The sequence below is a fragment of the Monomorium pharaonis genome, chromosome 6 (genome assembly GCF_013373865.1).
Source record: "Monomorium pharaonis isolate MP-MQ-018 chromosome 6, ASM1337386v2, whole genome shotgun sequence".
Taxonomy (NCBI): Eukaryota; Metazoa; Arthropoda; class Insecta; order Hymenoptera; family Formicidae; genus Monomorium; species Monomorium pharaonis.
This window is the reverse complement of record NC_050472.1, coordinates 24,937,647-24,960,670: the sequence shown is the minus strand read 5'-3', so window position 1 is coordinate 24,960,670 and position 23,024 is coordinate 24,937,647. Positions and strand designations below refer to the sequence as shown.

Genomic DNA, 23,024 nt, shown 5'->3' with positions numbered 1-23,024 from the left:
CTCCTGATAAATAGTTACTATTTTATTTCCAATGCAATTATATTTGTTCCAGGTCGGTCAGCCGTAACAATATCGTTGAGAACTCTGATTACCATAATTCTATTTTCTTTGAGAAGATGAGTCAGCCAAGAAGTAGGACGAGAAATAGTAGACGAGAAGAGGGGAAGGAGGGTTATCGCCGTAATCGAAGCGATCCGCAGAAGATTGGCCAAGATCACTATGCTTGCATCCAACGACCCTGACAAGAAGACGAAGTTTAACGCGTGGATAGTCAGGCAGTTTCGTCAAGCGTGAAGTTGAGACTTTGGCTTGTATATACTTCGTACTTTATAGCTGTCAAACTTGCAGAACTTTGCACAATCACGCGATAAGTACTCACGCTTTTAATCGAACGCAACGGAGTTCAGTTACTCAACGAAAAACCTGATCTAACACGATGTAACCGTCAAACACTCACAAATTACATTGTACAAAACACTATAAGCGAGTAAAGAGCTATAAAAAGTCTCTAGAAAATCTTCTAAATCGAACTCGTCCTGAACAATATTTTCCATAAACGCGGACCGACAGATCAAGAATATTTCTAACACCTAATATAACTTTAATATAAACATTATTTTTATATGCTTTATAATTACACTTCATTATTTTTAAAATAATACAAATGCTCCCGGACTGTGATAAATCCAGCCGAGTAAAGATTTTGTTTATTATAATATTCGCGATCTATGAAAAACGTAAACAGTTTTACGTGTAATAGAAAAAAGAGAAGGAAGAAATCGTGCTCGTTGTGAATCGAAACGTGACGCGCATACATTCATGCCGGCAAACACGAAGTTTCATCGCGGTTACATAACAATGCGAGCCTTTAATCAGACGACGTGTGTGAATCGTAAGGTTCAACCGTAGGAGCGACGAGGCGTATAAGCAGGTCAGAGACTGGCGCCACGACGACGGCATTATCCAATGAAGCGGACAAATTATTCTATATAAGATAATCGCTTCTGCTGCACCGACTCTTCCTTCTCTTCTCATCCGGTCCACACGTTTCGCCAATGAACCGTGATCTCTTCTAGGAAAACGCTTCTCGCCATTTGCGTTACTTGTTGCGCGTCGATACTCCAATCGACTGTAAAACTGCCGCCCGTACATTTCACGCGCCAAACGCGTAACGCGATCGTACGCGCACTAAAACTCATAAAGTATACATTAAATAACGCGCCGATACGTGGCGTTTTAATATGTAAACGAAATGACATGTTGATCGATGCGCCACGAAAATATTAACTGAGTGTGGATAAACAAGCAAGATAAGAGCACTGCATATTAGCACAATTTGAACGATAATATCTAAATTGTAAATTAATCACAGGTAGCAATTATCATGCTGGCGTTTTAGAAAATGAGTAATTAAATTTCTCTTTTCCAATTACTTTAGTTCTTTCTAAACAATTTATCTGCATTTGCCCTTTAGTTTCTTTCATCGTTCCGATCTCTGTTGTTTAAATTAATTACATTCATGCATTTATGAATTATACTTTGCGTATAAATTAATAATTTATACGTCGCGCGAAATCAATACTAAAGTCGAACAAAAGTACTCTTTAGAACATGTGACCTTAAAACACGAAATGATAACGGAACATGAGGGAAGCATAGGGGTTCTATCGGTCTTTATAGACGAATTACGAGAGAGTCGAGAACCTGCGGTCGATGTCGTAAACCTACACGGGCAGGCAGTTCGTGTGATCTCTGACGGTACTTTCAGAAACGTTCTGGTTATCTCTAGTATTGTTATCTTCCGTACACTGGATTCCGGCGTGGACGAATTCCATACGATCTCTGTTATCCGTAATAGTATCCCCGTAAAAATGTTAACACTCTCTGAGTGCACCGACAGTTCTTGAAATCATAACGAGAGTATATTAAGACAAGACCACGTGGATTATCTTAATTAAGCGCATTTAATGTTGTATGCTTGCCACTTTAATGTCTTGTTGTATGCTTATTTAGATTGTCTTCAGTAGATCATGAATTTAAATTCGATATCGAGAGGCCAGGATTTCTTACACCGCATAATATTTGTCTATTAACGCTTAAAATAATTTACATGTGTAATCGTTTGAATATTCAAGCATAAAATATAAGCGAAAGAAAATCATTTTTTTCTTTAAATACCCGCCCACAGATGTTACGTTAAAAAAAATCGAACGAGTGTCTAAAATATTTAAAAGATACACGTATACATGCAGCATTCATAAAAATAAAATAATTTGTTCTCCGTCGTGTAATATAACCCTACCGTTTTTCAAATATTTTTACGTACATATTGTAATTGACACACGGTTACCTAGCATCGCAGATCTGAGACCAACGTAGCTAAACACGAGATCGATTTGTCGGTTCGCTTCTGTAGCGCAACGCGGACTCGTCTCCCATGATATATTCGACCAATGGAATTCAGTAATATCACCGGCAGCAGTAATTAATGAGCGTACCGCGCTCTACGCACATATTTTCCGCAAGGCTGGAAATCGTAGCATTAATGCGTGACCGCGTCGGTTTGAACGGCATGTGTTTCCGGGATAGTCTACGTTCATATATGTACTTGCTGCTGGGTATACGAGAACGTATATTACATCAAAGGAAAAATTTTTAATGAAATTATAACCAGCTCTTTTTTAACAGCCGACATGTTAATAATTCATTACACGTACAATGTAAATAATTTATTAACATTATTTGACAATGTCGCTGGAAATAGAAAAGGCAATTTCTTGCAAATTTTAAAATTCCTTTGTTTAACTTAAATTTCACGAGATTAAAGAATAAGTAGAATTCTTATTTTACATTTTCTAATTATAGTTGTTAACATAAATAAAATTTCGGACGTTACATGATAAATGATCGCGTTTCCTTGCTTTGAAAAAAAATTATTTAGAAAAATCAATACAATCTTTGAAAAGTTATAAAAATCCGTCAAAAATCTGTTCCTAAAATGTGTCAAGCAGGTCTTCTGGAACATATACGCGAACATTTACGCGCGCGGCTAATGCATCGCGTGATTTTATCGGCGTAATCGGCCGTAATGCGTGCGGATCTCCGCGATGCGTAATACCCCCCTATCGTCCCTCTTTGCGGTAGCAGCGATAATGAAACGGCGATTAATAACCGCAGCGGAGACAGTTTATGACTATGTAGAAAATAGGTCGCATAACACGCATTCACTTTGATCGCGATGAAACGTTTTACAGGAATTACTCATACGCCGGATTTGCGCACTTGCAACCAGCATTGGCAAATTTCGAAAGGCATATCAGTCGTAATAATTCAAAATAAGCTGAACGCAATGATTAACACCGTATAATATCTGCATTGTGATTTTATCAATATTCGCTCGCGTTCGAAATCAGTAAGTCCATTTGCAACTACGCGAATTATATCATCTCTTGTGAAATAAAAAATTTCTGAATAAAAAATTTAATTACATTATCAGTTAAAATTTTTGTCATATTTTCAATTGAAAAGTATTAATAAATATAATAACTGTTTCATTGTATCTTTTCATACGAGAAGGGAAGAGCTTTACAATTTTAATGAAGTCTCATCCTTGTCCATATATATCTTCATAAAGAATATAAATGCAAATCAAAATTTAGTATGTAAGTAGTGTGACTTGATTTGAGTAACTTAATCGTAAGTAAGGAAACCATTTTTAATTTCTTTTCCTAGGATTTAAAATAAGTGGATTGAAAAAAAGTTTAATAATTTTAAAGCCGCGACTCTCGATGTCGAAGAGAAGGAATTCATGAACATTTCATGAAATGGATTCCTATCAAACTTTTACATTTATCTACGTTTTAGAGAGTCAATATATTCAGCAGTCCCCGGCTTCATCATACTATTCCGCAATTTTAAACAGTCGATCGAATATTTGACCCGAATATATTCGATATTTGTACTCAAGGGCCAAATAACAGAGGTCAAATATCGTCGTCTGAAAGTGAAGGTACGTCGCCACTCGTACCAGCTTCAAAAACGCTTTCGAAATTCGGATACGATCTCGGGGATCTTGGCGATTCACAGCCGGTCGGGGACACCCACCCTATCCGGCGAAGATCGAAGATTGAGGAAGGATCGGAGGAAGCGATTTACGTAATTTCCATGGAGGATAGCAAAGGACCTCTGGAGGAGTTATGGCGTCTCTTTGCATACGAGCACGAGGGATCCATCTTAATCGAAAGGCTGGCGGTGTAGCTCGTTCGTGTGCGCGCATTCAGAGCCATATTCCCGACAATGGCGTTTTCCGTGCTGCAAATTGCATTTTTATGCCTCTTTCCTGTTCGCATAACATTCAACAGAACTCGTAATCGTAACATCATAGTTAATTTCGTTATACGTTCATACCTCAACAGTATGAAATTCAGCACTGTACACGAAGTGACATAAAATTTTACGCGATTAATTGTGACATGTAAAACAAATAATACCAAAATGTTATAAAAGACGAAAAATATAAAAAATATATAAAGATAAATCACATATCTTCATGTTTGTATTAAATTAAAAGCATTGCAATCTGATAAGTTAACGTTATTGACTCTATCACTCTAGTTAATTTTCAAGGATGGCTATACAACGATGTAATTCATCTTCAGATATATCTTATTCTCCAGATTAAACATAGTCCCTCCCTCTTATGTCGCTATAATAAATCTTTAGACGATGATGTATCAATGTCTTCTCTCTCTTTCCCAAGAAACCCTTTTAAAAAATTAATAAGCAAGAATATATCTTTATTATATTTTTCAAATTAAAATATGAATTACGTGTTAGATGAAAAGGGATTATTCTTTCAAGAACGATAATCATGTATAATAAATGTATATATTTTTACATTTTTTTTATGTAATAAAGTTCAGTGCTCATTTGCAAATGTATTTCCTCTGTCAACAGTATAATAAATATTGTATAATTCATCATAAAAAATATACAAATATAAATTTTTTAGTTTGTTTTATTCATAGTAATAAACTATTACTAAATAAATAATAATTTAACTAAACACCATGCGCATTTGTACCAAGAATAAGTTTATTTAATATAAATTTTTCTATTTTTTTGTAAGTCACACAGAGAATGGATAACAAAATAAATTTTAATCTACCTTTTCTTTCTTAATTTACCAGCTCAGCTGGAAGCAGTAGCTCATGGAAAAGATGAAAAAGACCAAGTTCTTGCAACATTTTTCCTTTGACTACCATGCAAAGTAAATAAAACCCGACAAAAATAAGTATAACTAGACGTTTGTAATAAAACACACGAGTTTCGTCGCGATTCATCATTCAATATACGTAATTTTTTCCTCTCGGCAAAAATCCATTTGCATTCATCATAAAAGATTCATTATGACATTATTTATCAGGAAAGAGATAATTTAGTACTTATTTGCTATATTCGCAGAGTTGTCATAAAACATCGCAAGACATCAAATAACAAAAATTTTCATTTATATTTGTTATTTCAAAGTCAAATAATAAGATTATGATAAAGCTCGCACTGTTAAATTATTCTTTAAAATATTTATTTGAAATTTTTCGTATTTATGATAATCACAGTTAATACAACATATAGAGAAAAGAATAGTATAAAAAGTTAAAATTTGCTCACAAAATAATTATCAATCATTTGAAACTCGTATGACTTGACTTATCAATATTATTCTAAGGGCTACGCGACTCAATGCGGTAAAAAAAATCGATGAAAAGCGAATAGAAGGTGGAAGAGTATCATGAGATCGTCAACATATAAAAGGGAGCACGTAGGGCGAACGGGGAAAAAGAAAAGAATGCTGCGGGGGAAGAGGGAAGAGGGAGAATGGCGGCGACGAAATAACGTGTAAAAAGGACAACGCGGCGACTTGGGGAGAGAAAGCATTAAAGCGCGAGGATGAAAGAAGTCCTTTTGTGTTTCCCAGGTGAGCGTTATAAATGAGCTCCGGGGGGGGAGGGGACTGACAGAGGGGGTTGCTCAAGAGGACGAGGAGAGCAGGGTAGGATGCCACACCTATGCCACCAGAAGCCAAAAACGAGACCACCATGAGGATCCAAATCTACTTTGCGAACAAAATGCCTCTCATTGTCAGTGAGGAATAATATACTAATAGAGTTTTTTTCTAGAAATATCTGACTTCAACCCAATAGGTAAACTCAGATGAGTTATTTAGTTTACTTGTCACATTAATTAAAGACATATTTATACGCCACGATTTTGATTAAAGATATAAATAGTTGTAATTTCTATTGACAAAAATATTTGAAAAATTACTTGAGAAATAACATTCTTTTCCTTCGCGATCCTTTAGATCGATATTTTCGTAATCGATATGCTAAATGCGAATCTAAGTATGACGAGACGAACGATAGAGTTTAGATCACTCGGGTGTGGAATGAAAGATCGCGCCATTATAAATGGTGGTTGGTCACACGTCGTTCGTCTTGTTTCAAAATGACCACAAATAAAGTTCTAATGGTAGCCGCGTACGCTATACACCTCACGCTTCTGTCAGTGGATACAGGTGGCTCTTTTACAGAGATAATCGTCAACTTGGTGGTCCATCCACTGAAGCTCCTCGCCAAATTGCTACCGCGGCTCATTATATTCGCGTCAGCGCCGGCCGCATCTCGTGCAGCCATGCGTGAACGACGCAGCTAGAGGTGGCTAGTCCTCTTGATCTCTTCTCGACTTCTTATTTCGCCGGTCCCGGTCTCATTTCGTGTCTACTTCGCTCATTGTGAGCAGGTCGACCGGTTCTTCTCTCTCGTCGCGAGATTCGCAGAATAATTCAATAACGTCGCTAATGCCGCGACTCAGTTGGTCGACTCTTCGCGCCTGCCACCGTCTTCCAATTTAGATATCGCACGATAGAACATCGCGTCTGTATTGATCGTCCCCTCACAATCTCGCCAGCAAATATGAATATTGGATCCGTCGTGTTGCTTCGAATATTACGAGGTGGGGAGACAAAAATTTCCTAATCGAAAAGAAGATAACGTCGCACGGAAAAAATCCATATATTACTTAAGCACGATATTATCGCGCATAGAAGGAAATTGCAATATTTCTAAAAGTGAAAGTAATTCGTACGTTGCATCATTGAAAGCAAAACTATAAGTAACTCTCAGTATGTTAATGAGTCATTACAATATCAGATTTACAAAATCATTCGAAGTGTGAGATATTGTAATTTTCTGAATAACACTTTGCTTGTGTGTTTCGATGAAGTGATTAGCGCGGCAGTAGCCGAATCTCCCCGTACGGATTCCATCAATCTCCATTTCGATCGCATGCAATCACGATCCCTGGAGGTGTCCCAGGTCTCCTTCGCGTAAGGATAATGAAAGCGAGGGACAGGTTCGCGCCTGGTGGTCACCAGCGCGTTCTAATCCAGGCATACCGAAGATAAAGCATATTGTATACAGGCGAGAGGAAGCTATTCAGGCCTGACAATGAGCTAAATAAAGATGCGCTCACGCCCACGCGGAATTCCGCCTAATGCCAACCGTAACGATTTTCGAAACGACACGTGGAGACGATATTCCGACGCGTGTGTTCGGTCGGTTGATCCTGGCGCGCTGCGGGGCGTGCCGCCGGTTGATTCAGAACGAGCGTACCCACACGAAGATGATTATCGTCTCACATGGACACCCGGGAATATCGCGTCTCTCCGTCTGTCGAGATCGACGCATTTCGAGCACCTGACTGTCGCGTGACTCACGTCTAAATCAGTCGATCCTCGCCCAGAACGTGTCTTGCTCCTCTCTCAATCGATTTCGTCTCGCGGGCCGATTCTTACTTTCGATATCGCATCCTAGATTAGACAACGATGTTTGAACTAGAAACTCATCTGGTGCAACTGGTTACTGATAACTTTTATTGAGTATTAATTTTGGAAAAGTTCAATGTGATCAAAAAGATTCTTTGTTAAAAAATTATTTGTCTAGAAACATTTTATGAGAAATAGAAAATTTAAAATAAGTATAGTCACACATAAAATTTACGAGTAACAAAGCATCAATATGACATGCCTACAGTTTCTTATGTTTTATATAAAAAGCAAGCAATATTTAAATAATTCGCCATGCATCAGCGATGGTGCGGTGATTCGATAGATCAACGATTTTTCGCAATATTAAATTCCGTTGTAGCGGAAGGCAGCCCACGCGAGGAGGTCACCAGAACGTACAAAAGTGTTCAAGACATATGTCCCCGGCACCGAATAATATCTCGAGAACCTGACATTAGGGAGGATCGCGCGACGTTCTCCAAGCGACGCAAAAGCAGTTGATAATATACATTTTGTGCATGAATTACGACCAACAAAAAATTGCAAAAGCCATTTTTTCGAACTGGTGTATTTCTCTCCACCTGTTTTAGCCTCAAAATATACGTGCGATTATGTTCTTCCTATGAAAAATAAGGAAAAATAAAAATACGAGAACACTTAATATCAAGAACCACGCAATATGTGTATAAGTATCAATAATGAAATGCGCGGTCTGTTAAACACTAATTATTTCCAAGAAATAATGATATTTCGAGAAGTAACAATACGACTGAGCGATTCACGTTGCTAACGTCTGCTCGAGTGCGAATATTAACGCGATGAAAATCCCTTTGTAAACAATAGCACGTTACAGATACCAAAGCCATATTGCCAGCCTAAAATATTTAATATTATTTTATTATACGAATTTCATATAATGTATTCTGTTCGTTACATTTCAAATTTAATTTTGATATGTTTATTATCAAATATTAAACTCAATATATATTTGAAGAATGTAAACTCTACTTTATTTGATAGAGATTATTTATTTAAATGTATTTATTTACCATTATTTTACATTAAAATTTTAAATTACGAAAAAATAAAATTATAACATATTTATTATATACACTAATAAATTATAAATTTTTATCCTGTTTTTAATCCTATTTTCTAATATTACGTATCCATTACACATCTCTCCTGCAATATTTTTTGAAAATAAATTCAATATGAATGTGTTATATAATTATTTTTACGGCTTTATCAACATTTCCGTTAAAAAAATATTCTACATTAATCCAAGATTTCATGATTGATTGATACAAAAAGAATGTGATTATAATACAAATAGAGACTCAGTAGCCTGCAAATTGATTAATATTTAAATCAAATGTCATTTCATTTCTCTCTTGTATGAAAATATCTGAGAATATGTAACCAATATAATTATCAGAATTCGTAATTAATTTCCGATAGAAATAATTATTATGCTACGAGTTAGCCACGGGTATACATAGTCCCAGTCGCGAGCGGCCTTCGGATCGAAGGATTCGAGCAAGTCGCGGCTGCGTAACCTGTTCGCGAGTTCTGCCCAGGGGGCGAAGCGGCATTAATGTCAGTAATTGGAGAATCGAGGCTCTCGCGTGCGCTCGTGTTGCACATGTGTTGCAACGAGCTGCCGATTCCGGACTACCGGCCGGCCATTCTTCGTGCCCGTCTCTTTCGTCCGCGGCTTCTCATCCCCGCGCGCCGTTCTTCCTTTTCGCAGGGAGAACGCGGCCGCGCTATCGTCTCCTCCTCGAAATCGAGCCGAACTAGAGAAGAGAGCCCAGTCCCGGGCTCAGACATCAGCTGTGCGCACATGCAAATTACAGTTCCACGATGCAACCATGCGTCCATATGGTGGTCCACTATTATCCGCACGATACTTCTTCGCCGCCTCGTAAACAGACGCATTGCGCGTGCTTTCGCGTTCACTCAACCTGCCTATCGCGTACGCTGCTGTTTTCCCCAAAAACGGTTGATCGTTCAACGATCGTTGGAACGCGTTGCTACAGAGCTGTTTTCGTCCTTGTTTAATGCATTGCTTTACTAATTACTTTAATGGCAGATTCTTTGGGCAGTTTAGAATTAAAGTTTACATTACAACAATATTAAAAACAATTACCACTTTCTAATTTATCGAAATTCCAAATTGGTAGGTTTATTTAATTAGTTCTTTAAAATAATCTAAAGAACATAGTTTTGTGAAATTTTAGCTTTAAAATCTTTTAATTTAAAAAGCACTTTAAAGACATTTTAGCTCTATAATACTATACGGAGAGAATTTTCTCTTAAAATTTACCCTGAAAATCTGATATTTGTGGGATAATGTGTAACCTCGAGAAATTTTACTATACTTTTTAGTAAAATTTACTATACTTTCATTAAATTTTACTAAAAAGTATAATAAAATTCCTCGATGTCACACATTATCCCACAATTATCAGATTTTGAGGATAAATTTTAAGAGACAATTCTCTCCGTGTAACTAAAAGTAATTAAAATTTAAAAACTGCAGATTTCTTAAATTTATATTTTTTTTTAAATCAACAAAAAAATTTTAATTGTACATATCCGAATGTGTTTGACTTAAATAGTTTATAACATTTTTAATAATACTTTAAAAATGATGCATACATTCTTAAATGTTCTGTTACTTATAGCTTCAAAACACTAACATTTTGATAGTCTTTTGCCAATGAAAAATTCTCTGTAGTAAAATAACATATGAAACTTCCATTTCACACGCGCATCCGACTGTGAGCGATACGTTATCGAAACAGCTCAGCGAAATATGAGTACAAAGCAACGAAACGACATCGAAACGCCCATATTCCGCCCGTGACTTGTCCGTCTCGCGGATCAAGGACTGAGGATGGTCGGAGAGAACTGACACGCAGATCCTACACACCTACCTATATACATATCTGAAGAGCGACAGAGAAACTTTGGGAGGTTTAAACGGTTCCGAATTCGCCAGAGATTTCAAGTCTCGCGTGGCGCTGCGAGTTTCCACGAATGCGCGGGCGAATACCTTGTCTCGTAACAACGTCATCCCGTGTCGGGATCGTCGCCCCCGGAGAACACGGTTAAGAATGTTCCCCGAAACGTCTTCCGAAGCACGAGGCAAAGGTAGCGAAACAACGGAGCCACCCTTCCCGCGAACGCTGGAATGTCATCGCGACTCGGGGGAACTCGGCTGAGAAACAGGCGAATACCGTCGAGCTATTTCTTCCGGAATTCCTGGCGGTTTCGCGGATCCTGCCACGACACTTATCCCTTGCCCTCCCTCGTCTTGCCGATAGTTTCTTCTTTGAAACATCGTGGACCCGATGTCTGCTATCGTCCAATATCACCCGCCCTGTACTTTGCGGTTACGCAGCTTTTATTAAATCAACGTGTAATTGCCTCGTTCTGCAAATAATTATCAGAAAGATATGTAGAATACATGTAATAATAAAATTAACGATTTTTTTTACAAAGCATCAAGGCACGATATATTTCGTACGTTTTTTCCGTGCTTGATATTAGAAGTTATTCTCTCAATAGTCTCTTGCGTTTTGGTTACCCTCGTTGTATAAAAAAACGCTATCTAAAGTATCATGATGAAATAAGTTTTTCGTATCTCACAAGCATTTATGAAACACAAATTGCCGCCCGTTGTGCGCGCATGGTCCTATTCCAGCTTCCCGAGATAGATAACAGAGTAGATATACACCAGGCCAAATTGTACGTATTCGGGATAATCTCGTAGTAGGGGGAAAATGGAATCGGGTCCAGGGTAGGTCTCGGAGCCGAATAAATGGATCTCGAAGGACAGCGCGTCATGTCGCGCCGTGCGGGATGTACGAAGAGCGGAATCTGGGAAGAAGATCGAATTAAACGATTCGTAAGGTCCCCTGGGAGCCGGGCGGTGGAAGAAGCAAAGGAGGAAAACGAGACAGAGAAATCGACGGAACGAAGGGATAGGACGGTAAGAAAGGAAAAGCCTTCTTATCGTCGAGAGAACATCTTCTCTTTCTCGAGGATACACCGTGAATACACGTGGAGACGGAAAAGCGTTTCGCGATCCGGACGGTGAGGGTGAGAGATCTATTGATGGGACAGAGCAAGAGGAGGAGAAAGAGGGAAAAGGGCGGATCCGCGCGATGTAAATGCACGGAAGAAATTATTCATGAGAGATGCCAAGTTACGGGTGCAACGAGACGAGACGGGACCTGCTTCGGGAAGCAGGTCCAACTTCGGGGATGACGACGACGACGACGACGACGACGACGACGACGACGACGGCAGCGGCGGCGGCGGCGGCGGTGTCCCCGTCGTCGTTCTCGTTATTCGCCACCGTCGTCGAGATCGGCCATCGAGATACGGATCAGCGCTAATGCGTTGTTTTATGGGTAACACACCAACCAACTCGAGTTGGCCCAGGTTTGGCCGCTGCGGTCACGCAGCCTCGCGCCGAGGTTTGCATGGAATTTCAAATAAAACAAAAGACAAAAGAGCCGTCGTCACGTGCTATCTCGCACCTTATACACACACACCCGGCCCAGAAGCCGCCGGCAACGTCCTCCTCGAACGAGTAATATTCATAAGCTCCTTTCCAGGAAGCACACTCTCCACGGCGCATACGATAAACGTCTCTGTTTCTGCAGCACTATCCCCCAGAGAGATCTTCCGGACCTATCTAGAGCTTAGAATCGATCGTTACACCGCGATACGCCTTACTATCGGCCGTTAGACGAATTATGACTGCACTTCTAGAAGTGGCTTCTCGCCCGGAATTGTTATGCTCTCCATGTTGGAACATTCGGATAAGCTTAGAAAAACGGAACGTTTCGTTAATAACGTACGTAATGTTTAATGTATTTAATGCAATTAAGACCAGATTGTTATTATTGTAAAAGTCATGTGTGTATGTGTATGTGTATTATTAATGAAAAAGTTATTTTCACGTGCGTAATATCCTATACGACGCAACATCTTTCAGAAAGCTTTCTGAAAGATGTCTGCTGTGTGGGATAGAAGATAAATGTTTTCTAACTCTTTCGTAAATAACAGAGTAATAGCTATAATTAATTAAAATATTAAACATTGATAATAAATTACTAATTAACGTTATTTGCAAACGCGTTAAGGAATAAAAAATTACATAACGTATTGGAAATGATTTCTTTTTCGAGAAGTGAGAGACAAACACAAATTCTGCACCGTTTCTACTGTAACAGTTTGGATTTTAAGAATGATTCACGGTTTAACCATCGAAAAGGTGGGACAAAACGAGTCGAAATAAAAAAAATAAACAGGAAGAAGAAAAAACAAGGTGGAGGTGGAGAAGATGGGCAAGAAAGGATTCGCGCCGCGGAGAAGAAGGTAAGACGGTTTACATCTTTGTACGCGACACACCTCCACATCGATTCTCTCTTGGGTCGCCTTTTCTCGCGCGTTTCTTCTTTAAACACCGTCCACACAATACGTATACACGACGCAAACGCGGGCGGCCAAGCGCTCGCATCGTCTGAATTACCGGCTATACGTATTCAAATGATTGGCCGTTTGCATTTTTATAAAGGCGAAACAAAGAGAAAGAGCGAGAAAAAGAGAGAGAAAAAGAGAGAGAGCTCTCCTCGCTCCCTTCGCATGCCCATTTCACAAACATAGTTGCCAAATTTTGACTAGTAATCCAAAAGTTGGTTATTTCGCCAGAGATCAATTATTACTAAATTATCAACTATTATATAGGACTTCCTCCAAAAAGAGTAATCAGATTTGGCCTTTTCAGCGAAGAAAACCACTATTCTGCTAGGAATCGATTACTGCTATTCAAAATATAAATTTTTTGAAAACGTTCTCTCTAAAAAATTTGCTGGAGATTTTTTCTGTTTGCCGGAAAATCCTTCAAAAAGCCGGAATCTCCGGCTGAAAACAGCACACAAATCGCCTACCCTTTTCTCTCAATCGCTAGCTATTGCGTTCTTTTCCGTTCTCCCCGAGTTTCATCCGTTCGTTTTACTTTTAAAATAACCTTTTACATCGAATTTATTCGTATTTGTGTAGATTCCTTTTTGTTTCCACACTTGTTAACACACTTAGAGAAAAAGAGACAGAGAGAGAGAGAGAGAGAGAGAGCACAAAGGAGAGATACGGGAAAAGCACGAGCGTGTCGAACTGAAAACCGCTGAATTTGCGCGAGCGACACGTAACTAGGCGCCAGATCCGACTTTGCGGTATCGTAGAACCAAGCAGACTACAAATGAGCGGGTGGGGACGAGTATCTTGATCCCGAAGGATCAGCGGTTTTAGGCTGCGGTCCGAAACACGCCTACAGCGCTATTAGCGCGCTCACGATTGGTCCGATTCACGCTTGCAGTGTTTTCATGAGCATAATGACGTTATCAATACGTGACGTTTCAGTGCTCATGGTGACCCTGGATGGAAGATGGGTCACTGTGAGCGTCTCGTAGCCGCATGACGTCAGAATGCGCGAAAAAGTGAGGATTTAAAAAAGGACATAGCAATTAAAAGTAAAAAACTGCATTATAATGTCGAATAAATTGATATCTGTTCCTGTCTTCGTGGAAGATGCAAATGAGACATTAATACTGAAAATTTCGCCACAAGATGCAGAGAGAGTGAATACAGGTAAGAAGAAATAATGTCTGTGTAATGATGAGGTTAGAATTTATTGTATACTTATTTTTATAATAAACTATTTGTTATTATACTAGAGAAGTATATAAGAAAAATATAAAATAATTATAGTAATTTTATAATTATTTCTAGATATAAATTATATGACAAGCCTCGTTAATGAAATATATAAAAAGAGAAGTAAAAAATTAAATAGTCAATTGAATGTACAAACTTCGACAAATAATGATATAAATACTTCAATTCAACAGTCTTCATGCAATGATAAATCTTATACTTCATCTCCAGAACAAGATTCTGATGAAGATGATCTTAAAGATGTAGGTGAGTTTCAAGGAAATATAACAAGCAATGCTTTCTAGCAACACCGTAATAAAGTGATTATTTTATCTTTGTTGTTTGCCGTATGTAAAAAAAAATAAAATGATTTATTGTGTTACGTGGGCTGTGTTTCAAAATTGCTGTCAGTACTAAAAATCTATAATGTACGTAACGGAAACTATAGATTTTCAGTACTGACAGCAATTTGGAAACAGCCACAGTGTCGTTGCTGAAAAGCACCTAAGTTTTTTAGTTAGATTTTTATTATTTATAATTAAAAATTTTTATTCCTCCTGAAAACCTAATAATTACAGTGAATGAAAAGTCATTGTTTATATGGCCATCTAAATGTATATACTTGTTGCTTGAAAAATATGAAGAAAGAAAAGAAGAATTTACAGGAGGTATGAAACGTCACAATAAAATTTGGGAAGCTATTGCTCATGAAATAAAAAAAATAAATATTGAATATACTGTGAGTGGATCACAATGTCAATCAAAATTTAATAGTTTAAAGAAAACATACAAAAAAATATTGGACTATAATTCAGTGTCAGGGAATGACAGAAAAACGTGGCCATATTTTGAAGTAAGTGCATAATATTAATTTTTACAATTTTTAATTATGTTTGAAGATCCACAAAATATTTTTTGTCATTATTTTTTTTCAGAGAATGCATGAAATTTTTGGAAAAACAGGATGGGCAACTCCTAAAGCTATTGCTTCAGAAGCTGGACCATGTGATGAACAGGCGAGTGTATCTGATTCTTCTGCGAATGATGATAATAAAAGAAAACCCAAAAGGAAAATTGAGACTGTTTTACATGACTTTATGTCAGAGATAAAAAAGGAAAAAATACAGAAAGAGAAAAAGAGAGAAGCTAAAGAAAGATGGTTTCAAGAACTGAAGGAACAACGAGAAAGACAACACCAGGAAAAAATAACACTGATGCAAAAGTTATTAGAAAGCATTAACAAGAAGTAATTTAATTATTCTTGTAATATTCTAAATTCTTAGTTTTTACTTCTGCAACGATTTTAAAAAATCTTATTCTCTATTATATTCTTTTCTATTTACTTTTTTTAAATTACATTTATTTAATTGTATTGCTTATTATAGAATTAATTTTTTGTTTATTCCATTAGGAAAGTTTAGTTTAATCCATTAGAAAAGCAGATACTGCTGTTGAAAGACTGGTTAATATTACTTAAAATATTACTTTTACAGTTAAATAATATTATTTTGTTTTATTTTTAGTAAAAACATTATTTTTGTTTTATATTTAAGTTGATTAAATTTTGATATTGTAAAGGTACGCAAAAAAAAAGGTATTTGTTATTTACACATATTAAATAAAAATTTAATATATATTTGTATTATCTATAGTACAAACATAGTTTAAATTTGTTATACAAATATATAGATATTGCAGATAATTTATATTATTTATACAATACAATTACCAAACTATGAAATCTTAATAAATAAATATCACTTGTAACAAAGTGTTTAATTATTTTTACTTTAACCTTATTGCTAAAAAGGGATATATATTCTTAAATTAAAACGTCACAAAATTAATTTACAAAATTTATTTAGCTTAAAAATATAAAAAAGGTAAATGTACATACATATATAGATAGATATAGAATAGTTATATAGCACCATTAATCCTTATAATTAAATTATTCATAATTGCTTGTCGTTTAACATTACCATCCTCTGTTCTACCGGGTATTAGTGTTCCACGGTGTCTGTTTTGTTCATGTGTTTCATTGAAATCTATTAAATCGCCTTTCAAGATACAAATATTGTGTAATACACAAGTAGCTATTAAGTATTCTGGAATTTTTTCCAAAGTGACCATAGGTAGACAATCCAAAATGCTTCTCCATCGTCCTTTCCATAACCCAAAGGCTCTCTCAATTGCAATTCTCGCAGAGGATAAACAAAAATTAAAATTTTTCTGTCTATTCGTCAAATGGCCATTATCTTTAAAAGGTACCATTATACATGGATGAATGCCATATGCAGAATCTCCAACAAGATGAGAATTATAAGGAAAATAGATCTCTGGATCTTGAACATACTGACTGACAGGAGAAAGTCGAAAAACACGTGCATCATGCACTGATCCAACATTTCCAGCAAAGACACTCGTAAAAAGCAAGTTTTGAGTACAAACTGCCTAAGAAAAAAATTAAACACAAAAATAAGCATAACAAGGAAACAAAAACAGTGTCTAAATATTTTTTAGACATATTTTGATATTCTTACTTGCACATGGATTGAATGGTATCCTTTACGATTCACATATGATTGTTTATCCTGTTGTGGAGCTCTTATTTTAATGTGAGTTCCATCAATGGCTCCTAAAACATTAGGAAATGCACTGGCTTTTTCAAATTCTATCATTACTTTAGCTGCTCTCTCATCCACAGGCCACTTAATAAATCGAGGAGCTAGAGTGTGCAAAGCATAAGCAACTCTTCTCATTGTACGAATTGCTGTAGCTTTTCCCAAGTTAAATTTTGTACACACAGATCTGCAAGTCAGACTTAATGTAATTCCTGTTACAATTTAAGACAATTTTCTCTTTTCACTTTCTTGAAAAAGTCCCATAATATTCCTTGCATAAAATGTCTTATTCAAACATAGTGTTTTGCATTCACGAGATTTTATTATAAATTCTGCTTTGCAGAAATCTCGGATTGGATCGTGGTCAATACTTTTCAGTGCGATATTGAGAATAGAATCAGTAAATCTTATTTGCCTCTGAATCCGATAACAATTAGCAGAAGAAATAAATCTTTTTTAATGTGAGGGTTCGCATTCATTTGAATGCCTCTTATTGCGATTGAATGCGAAGAATTGAATCCTCAAAGAACAGAATCCAATTCAGAATTTAGAATATTCAATTAAATATCTTCTGAATTCTACTTTTTGCAAAAAGTCAATATTTTTTAATTCTTTTTAATTCGACGTTTTATGCAAGGCTTGTATAATGCTTTTAATAATAAGGTATAATAATATACCTGTATGAATCTGGTGTTCCCATCATCCACAAAGCCATCAACAACTGCTTTTGTGCAGATATTGGTTTCCTACCACTAATTGACCTTGTGCTACTTAATGCAGGTCCTATCAATTCCAATAAAAATTGAAAAGTTTCAGGTAGTAATCTGTAAAGAAAGAAATAATATTTCACACTCGCTAGAGTTGATATTTATATTCCAATTACAATATTTTTCGAATTTAAGCCAAAACTTTACATACCTAAAATGCATTTTAAATTCTTCTGCAGTATAATTGGGAACAATTTTTTCAATGTAATCCTTGATGCGAGGTCTCATATGGGTTTTACTTCTTCGTTCATTTAAATACAAACACATTATTTGTATAAAATTTTGTGTTTTTTCCTCTTCGTCGTCACTACTTGAGGATATATCAATTGCAAATTCTAAATCACTATCGCTTTCCAAACAAAATTCCAAATATTGCGACAATATTATTTTCTGTTGTTTCTTCTCCATTTCGTATATTATACTAAGATTTAAGGCTTCTAGACAATGTTGACAATATAATTTTTAATAAACCAAACAGTATTTTAGGTTACATAGCACGTAAGTGAGCTTACGGCCGGTCCGAAACGAAAGTGTCTATAGCGTCATATTTGAATCGGACCGGCCGTGAGCGCCTTGAGCGCTGTAAGTGCCATGAAATCATTTCGGACCGCAGCCTTAAACGGGGCCCCCGAAGTCGTACCGCGGCCCTCATTTGCCTCGCTACGAAGCCTGCCTGAGAAAATTGCGGCGTTAACAGTTTCAGACCCCATCGCCCGCGCGCCCCGTTTCTAAGCACATTCGCACGTGGTTTAACGCCTCCCCGTGAAACCGCCGAGTGCGTTACAGAGGGATTGTGCCTCATCTTCCGCGTGAACGATCATTTTTATCGCATGAAAGCGCCGCGCGCCATTTCAAACGAAATTGTTGCAAACCATCACTAAACTCTTCGCAACCATTAGCGGCAGTCTTTGATCATTTCAAGGCTGATTTTTGCTTTAAAAAATGCACCGCGATATATCGCGTGCTATAAGAGAGATATTTTCTTTCCCGTCGAAGTAGCATAAATCTCTCTCTGCACCCGACTGAAGGTATTTACGGAAGCAAACCCCCGCGCGATATTAATCATCTTTAGTACTAAATAAAATATTTTCAACGTCAAGGTACCCGCTACGATTACAGTTTCGCAATATGATATCTCGAAGCAATGAGAAACCGATTTAAGGATTAGATAAGGATAACGGCGCTTAATATCGTTCGCAGATACCAGACGGCTTTCATCCACAACGCGATCCATTCGAGGAGGGAGGGCTTTAGTGGCGCCATGAAGATCTCAAATTTATATCCGTGAATCCGATCTGGAACGCGATACGCGCTACCGAACGACTTTACGTTTTCTGATATCGCCGTATTAAAAGTCCCCTCCACACCGCCACTCTGTCGCTATCTACATTCTTTTGTGTACCTCGGCGCATACATATAATATATCTCCGAACTGACCCGCAACTTCCCGCATCGACGGAAGCGCTGAAAATCGGCTTTCCACGAGCGAGCTGAACCCGCATATTATAGCTAGTCGAGGGAGTAGATCGTATCTCCCGGGCGAGTACTCGTCGATCTTCACGGCCCTTTCACCGGAACCTCTGCACCGGTTTCGGCTTCGGCTTCGTCGTCTTCTTCTTCTTCTTCTGCGTCGCCCCCCTTCGCGTCTTCGCCGTTTCGAATTTATATCGGCGCTGTAGAACGCCTCCGGCCACAGGTCAGATTATACATTACGGAGCACGTGCCTGCACGCGACATGTTGCACGCGGTGAGGCCCCGACTTCGAGAGACAGGCAAACGATGCGGAGGGAGAACTGGCGGCTCGCAGACGCTCCTCAGCGCCAAAGAAACAGAGAAAGAGAGAAAGAGAGAGAGGGAGAGAAAGAGAATGTGTTAAAGGAATGTGTGTATGCACGTATCTGTGATGACGACCTTCCTAAAAGACGCTCATCTCATCAGGCTTTCCAAGAAGGAGTAGTAATGATCGAATTCGACGCATTCCAACGAGAAATGTATTAAGTATTAATATTTAAAGGTTTCTCCAGCGCGAGAGTGTTTTGAGTGTCTAGGAAATGGAGTGCAATTGCATATAATTCTTGCTTGCTCTATAATAATTTCTTGAAAAATCACAAATATAAAATAATTATGTTCTTTCATGAGGTCTAAGCTAAATAGGACTTAATGTAATACGTGCCGCTAAATATATTTGTGAAAAAGACAAATGATATGAAAAGAGTCGCGTATTTGCCAATAAAATATATATAAAGTAACTAAATTTGCCACTGAGCATATTTAACGAAATATGTCGCGTATCATGTGTAAATCAAGACCAGTGTACATAACGCGATGTTTGCATGGATAAAATGGTTCCACGAAGAAACGACTCTAAATCAAATTATTGAAACATTCACGATAAACACTCCGTTGGACGATTGCTTTTATCAACGCGTAGAATTTTGCGAAATATAAATTTATTGGAAAAATCAGAGAGTTTACAGAGAGCAATCGTGAGGTTCGTGGCCACGCGCGTTTAGAAAAAAATGGCTTCGAAAATAGGAAATTTAGGACGAAAGGGTGGAGCCGGGCATTTCTTGATCGAGTTGCGGTCAAAAGCAATTCCGATTCTGATCGACCAGCTCCCAATGGTACAGGCAGACGTTGGACGTGAAGCGAAACGCCCTTGCAAAAAAAAGGGAGAGAAAAAAAGAGAGGAGACGGCCGAAAGAGAGGCAGCTCTCCGAGCTGCCGAAAAATCCGAACCGAAAACGAACGCACGAGCCTCCCGGCCACAATTTCACGCGATCGAATCGGCTCGGGCCAAATTAAAAACTAATCGTTTTCCCGCGCCCTGCTGGCACGCGCTTCACCTCTTCGCGGTTTAGGCCACATGGGCGAGTGAATAAAAAAAAAACTAGCTGCGAACTATACATATACGTATACAAGCTCGACCCAAATACAAAACCTATACGGATCGATGTGATCGATTTACTGCACAAACGAAAACCCCGGAATCAAGCAACCATCAAACGATCCTAATCCTAAGAGGGTAATTTACTAGACACCACGTGGTGGGTAAATTGTTTTTCCTCGTCCCCTCCTTCATGAGATCTGCCTTCTCATCTGATCGAAATCCGATAAAAATAGGAGAAAATAAGGGAAGCTACAGAGGCGCGAAAGATACCGATAATACTGAAAAATTCCATGCCGAATTATCAGCTTGGAAATTAATTCCGCGGCAGAACACCGTGTGTCTATCGACAATAAATCTATCCGTTTGTATGATAAACATGTGATCTCAAAAGATTTAACAGCGACAAGTTATGATACTTCAAATATGGGAATAAATTCATTTTCAATTAATTTTAAAGTCATTTTTAGTTAACAAACCATTTTTAAGTCATCGCCACGTCAAGAATTACAAAATTATTATAGAATATGTATGAAAAAAAGAAAAAACATAATTTTTAAAAATGTACGAATATATGTATCCGAATCACAGAGATTCAAATTCGAATTTTATAGTTTGCACATCTCTAATCTAGATTTTGTTACGAGCTGCTGTTTGAACTGGAATTATGCATAAAAATATTAGGATTAATATCTACAAAGTTTATTATAATTCAAGTAAATATGTATATTTATTTAAATAAAAAAAATTATTTCATCTTCATAACAAAATTATTTTATATCCGAACGGTGCGTGAAAGGTTCGGATATAACGTTAAAATTTCGTTCTATTTCCAACGGAGTGCGCGGGATGCGATTTCACTGTACCGAGTCTTCGATGAATGCACGCAACGAGCGAGCATGCACGCACGCGTGCACGCATTCGTGCAACGTCATACCGTGTGCCTGTTGCGGCCGGTTAATTATAGCAATCAATATCGTTCGTGTACTTGCGTCTATGTGCGCGCGTCTGCGCGACATGTCGCGAGACACAGGTGAGAGGAAGGTAGGCGGAGAGCAGAAGGACGACGAACGCGTGCGGAATGCATTTGCGACGTGCACACGCACACGCAGCGCAACGCGTAATTCTACGCCGCCGGAAAATCCGATCGGATCGCAAACAAAATCAATTAAACCGCATTCGTTTAATTAATTTCATTCGAGCGGGCAAACATGGTGCTGTTTAAACGACTATTGTCACTCGCGTGTAATTAGCGACACAAATAATTACTTCAATTTCTTGTCCAGCAAACAACGACGATTCATGCAATCTTTCTGTTCATGTCTTAAAAAAAAAAAGTGGTAAATATTTCAAGAAATATATTAATTTGAATTATTTATGAGTTTAATTAGCAATTAAATAACGTCTTTATGACAAGACCTGCATTCATTCTGGCACATTTGTCATTTACCCTTCTCTCAACTATGCAAATTCGAAATATCGTGACGGAACGATGAAAGGCGATCTCCCTCGAACACAATAGCTCGCTGGAAACGCGGTGCCACGGACGAACGGGATCATGGGGGACAGTCAAACGGCGAGGTACGATAATGCGTGGGTTGGCGGAACGGGAAGAGGAGGTAGGTAAGAGAGAAGTGTGGTAGACAGGAAGCAGCTGGACTTCGAAGTCGCGTGCCGCGCAGGAAACGCAAACCGCTTCTGCGAGCCAAGAGTGAAGCGAAGGGGGGAGAGAGAGAGAGAGAGAGAGAGAGAGAGAGAGAGAGAGAGAGAGAGAGAGAGAGAGAAAGGAAGAGACAGAGAAACGGAGAGAAAGAGAGAGAGAGACTCACTGCTCGCGGCTCGCAGGCTGTGCTGTTGCTTCGCCGACGGCCGTACGTGGAGAGGAAGGATCGAGTGGTTCGGGCGCAAAGAAAGAGAGAAGACGAGGTCTAAGAGGGCCTTTATTGCCGGGAGGACGGACGTCCTGACACGTGCTCGGGGCATATCGTCATTAAACGTTTGCCAACGGGACCCTTAATGGCACGCGACGACATCCTCCAGGTGGGACCGTCGAGTCGTGGGTGTGCATAGGCGCACGACGTATGTACGCAGGATGCTGCGCGCAAACATGGAAATGCAACGCGGTGCAACCGATACCCCGTGCACAAAGAGAAGTTCGCCGCAGCTTG

At 38.3% G+C, this 23,024-nt stretch overlaps 3 protein-coding genes and 1 long non-coding RNA gene across 4 annotated transcripts in view; 2 read left to right on the top strand and 2 right to left on the bottom strand.

Moving 5' to 3' along the window:
- LOC118645953 overlaps positions 1-8,469 on the top strand; it is a 170,845-nt gene extending 162,376 nt beyond the window's left edge. The window contains exon 3 of the long non-coding RNA XR_004963591.1: positions 53-8,469. This is a non-coding gene — a long non-coding RNA (uncharacterized LOC118645953). The remainder of the gene's footprint in view (positions 1-52) is intronic.
- LOC105837754 (protein rhomboid) overlaps positions 1-23,024 on the bottom strand; it is a 379,198-nt gene that overhangs the window by 334,177 nt on the left and 21,997 nt on the right. The gene's annotated exons all lie outside the window — the stretch shown is intronic.
- LOC105827785 lies at positions 14,184-15,873 on the top strand. Its single transcript, XM_036288007.1, has 4 exons — positions 14,184-14,512; positions 14,654-14,845; positions 15,157-15,431; positions 15,514-15,873. The coding sequence occupies exons 1-4, from the start codon at positions 14,413-14,415 to the stop codon at positions 15,826-15,828; spliced, it is 882 nt and encodes a 293-aa protein (XP_036143900.1). The 5' UTR covers positions 14,184-14,412; the 3' UTR covers positions 15,829-15,873.
- On the bottom strand, positions 16,422-21,563 carry LOC118645952 (putative nuclease HARBI1). The gene is made up of 4 exons (XM_036288006.1): positions 18,121-21,563; positions 17,880-18,026; positions 17,122-17,389; positions 16,422-17,032 (listed from the first exon to the last, which is right to left on the bottom strand). Exons 1-4 carry the CDS (start codon positions 18,375-18,377, stop codon positions 16,499-16,501), a joined length of 1,206 nt encoding a protein of 401 aa, XP_036143899.1. The 5' UTR covers positions 18,378-21,563; the 3' UTR covers positions 16,422-16,498.